Source organism: Notothenia rossii (genome assembly GCF_949606895.1).
Source record: "Notothenia rossii genome assembly, chromosome: 4".
Classification (NCBI taxonomy): domain Eukaryota; kingdom Metazoa; phylum Chordata; class Actinopteri; order Perciformes; family Nototheniidae; genus Notothenia; species Notothenia rossii.
This window is the reverse complement of record NC_136902.1, coordinates 60,754,079-60,756,969: the sequence shown is the minus strand read 5'-3', so window position 1 is coordinate 60,756,969 and position 2,891 is coordinate 60,754,079. Positions and strand designations below refer to the sequence as shown.

Genomic DNA, 2,891 nt, shown 5'->3' with positions numbered 1-2,891 from the left:
GGGGTTACAGGAAGTTGTAGCTGCCATGTTTAGCTGCTTTGTTGTAGATTCCTTGTAGGTTTCCTGCAGATTTTAGCCTAAGTGTTGCAATGGAACCGAGCTGGAGTACCTTTTTATTCCAAGTAAGTAGCACTATACAGCTGTCCTTTTGACAAACTGCATACGCGGTTTTTAAATGGTATGAATATGCTGCCTGCTAAATGTTTTTGCATCACTTTGTGAAATCCATTAGAGTTAGCCAAGCAAAACAAAGGTGCTAGCGTTAGCCAGCTAGCTAGCTTCGCTTTGTGGGATACTTTAGCAAATTGCTAAGCTTTATCGAACCCGAGACCTCTGGCTGTCTGTGATCTACGGAGTGTCTCTAAGGCCACCTAAGTGGCGTTGGTTACATTTCGTGCAGCTACTATATCCTAGTGTGAGCGTTTTCGCACATAAACCAGCGTAAAGCTAATTTATGGAGCTATTGCTGTTGATGCGCGCGCGTTAGAAAATTAGCTAGTCGGTCAAGCTATTGCATTTCAGTATGCTAAGCTAATTTGCTAATGGGTAAGCTAACTCGGGTACTTTTTTCGTTCCAGGCAATACCTGCCACTATGCAGTTAAGGATAATTGGAAGAAAGTGAATTAGTGTAAGTCCCAACCTTAATTATGCAGATGAAGCAACGCACACACTTGTTTTAAAAGCATGTACCTTGCACCAGACAACCGTCTGTTAACTATAAGTTGGCTAAAGCTAGCACTGTAAATTATATGGGACCTAGCACGCGGACAGCAGGGACAAACCACTTTAAAGACGCCAAACGTTTCTTCTTTTACTACAAATCTGGAGCCACCGGCACCACTCAAGAATGGAAATCATGTGCAACTGTAGTCACAGCTGATCGAGACTTTATGCCAGCCACCTTTTAAACTTTAAAGTAATATGTGGCCTTTTGTTCGGAAACACATAGAGCCTCTGCAACTTGTTTCAGGAACTTTTCTTAATCGTGGGAAAGCTTTTCATAGTCGTGACAATGAAACGGAGCCTCTAAAAAGTTACAAGTGACGTTAAGTTAAATGCTTCATGAATGGCCTTGCATCGCGAAGTGGAGAGCAAGTAACGCTGTGTTAGGTTTTCCAAGTGAAGAGTATGTATGTACATACAGTGGTGCCAAATGATTGATCTACTTGCATATACGTGGAGTTTAATAGAGTAATATGTCTCTTCATGGGTTTTTGGGCAATCCAAGAGTATCTTGCAGCACCTGACAGTTATGTATATACAGACTTTAATATTTTGGCTGTGCTCGGGCTTCACAATTTGCACGGATTGATAAATTATTTTACTGAAAAATGTATTTAATTGTTAATGTTTTTATCATGAAGATTTTTACCAAACATGTTTTGTTAGGTCAGTATTTGTAGCCCACGATAATTCTGCATAACCACCATTGGCTGTGAAGATGGTAGTAGCTATATGAGATTAGAGTTGTAGATTTTGTGATGTTTTGATTGCTGCAGTGAAAAATAAATCACTGCAGCTGGTCACTGAATTGTGGGCTGAACACAGTTGATAAGGCAAATTGCAAGATTAACAACATCATAATTACTAATTTGATGTCACACACACACACGTTTTCTTTCTGTCTCCATCTCTCTGTGTGTCTCGGTCGCTCTCTCTCTCAACAGCACGTACAATTCTTTAACAAAAATCTGGGCACCAAGTAAATACGTTTTTATAAACATCTTAAAACTAGATGAGAAGATGATTGGGGCCTCTCTCTAGGTCGTCCTCAGACGAGCCCTCCATCGTTGCTTCCAGTCATCCCGGTTCTCCATACATCTGGCCAGTTCATTGATACTTTGTGCTCCTACGTCCTTCTTGAGTACGTCCACGTATGCTTGTGCGGGACGTCCTCGTGACCGATGCCCGTGTGTTGGTTCCCACAGCACCAGGCCCAGCGGGGGATCAAATTAGGCATTTAATAAACTTCCAACTTTTGACCATTAATCTTACTGCAAGGCACACGCAGTAGTACAGCGCTTAGACACTGACATTGCTTTCTGCTAAAGATGCTGTTAGTTGCCAGAATACCTGGATTTTGTGTGTAATAGACAAGAAGACTATTAAGAGGCTCTTAAGGTTCTGCTTGGTTCACCTAAGGTGATGATTAGCACTTGGTATTGTGTTCTGCTGTTATGATGAAGTTTGAGAGGTTGGAGTTGCTTTCAAGCTATGGTACTCTTGGCAGTGCCTCATAAATGTTGCTTTTTATATCATAACTGTATCAACTCTGTATAAAATAGCATAACCCCTGCTACGTTGTAAGATATTTTTGTAGTTATGATGAACTACTTTGTTAATATTTTCACAACAATCTTCTTTGGTAGGGGGATAAGCAATACACTTTAAAATTGTCCTTATACAAGAAATGTTTTGAATTTCAATGTAATCTGCTATCTAGGAGGTTTTAAAGAGACAATTCAAAATAAGTATTATACGGCCATAATGCAGACACATTTGTAGACATAATAGCTTTCTATTAAATTGGAATCTATACCCCGCCTTTCAGTGAAAGTAAACAATGACTTTGTTCGGTTTTTTCTTTCTATTATTGCTCGTTAATTTCCATGCTCAAGACTCTGTTTCAGTACTATTTATCTGTCAGAACAGATCTTTATCAAAATCTTCAGAACAGCAGGCCGCTCTCCTTGTTCTTCCTGAGAAACAGAGGGAGCATTTGGTCGTCCTCGGCTTCCTTGGAGAAATGCTAATTGCAGTAATGATTCCTCCCTGCTACAGTGTGGCGGATATAAAAGCGAGTCGACAACCTGTGACGGCCAGGCTCTCCCTGCCACGCTAAAACACATTGCGTGGCGTAGTAGTGACGGGGCCCGCAGTTGAATGGAAA

At 40.9% G+C, this 2,891-nt stretch overlaps 1 protein-coding gene across 3 annotated transcripts in view; it reads left to right on the top strand.

The window, feature by feature from the left end:
* LOC307034771 (vascular endothelial zinc finger 1-like) overlaps window positions 1-2,891 on the top strand; it is a 14,151-nt gene continuing 11,260 nt past the window's right edge. For all 3 annotated transcript variants that reach the window (XM_079673653.1, XM_079673652.1, XM_079673651.1), the window contains exon 1: window positions 1-122. In XM_079673653.1, coding sequence (XP_079529779.1) covers window positions 90-122 — 33 coding nt within the window. In that variant the 5' untranslated portion in view covers window positions 1-89. The remainder of the gene's footprint in view (window positions 123-2,891) is intronic.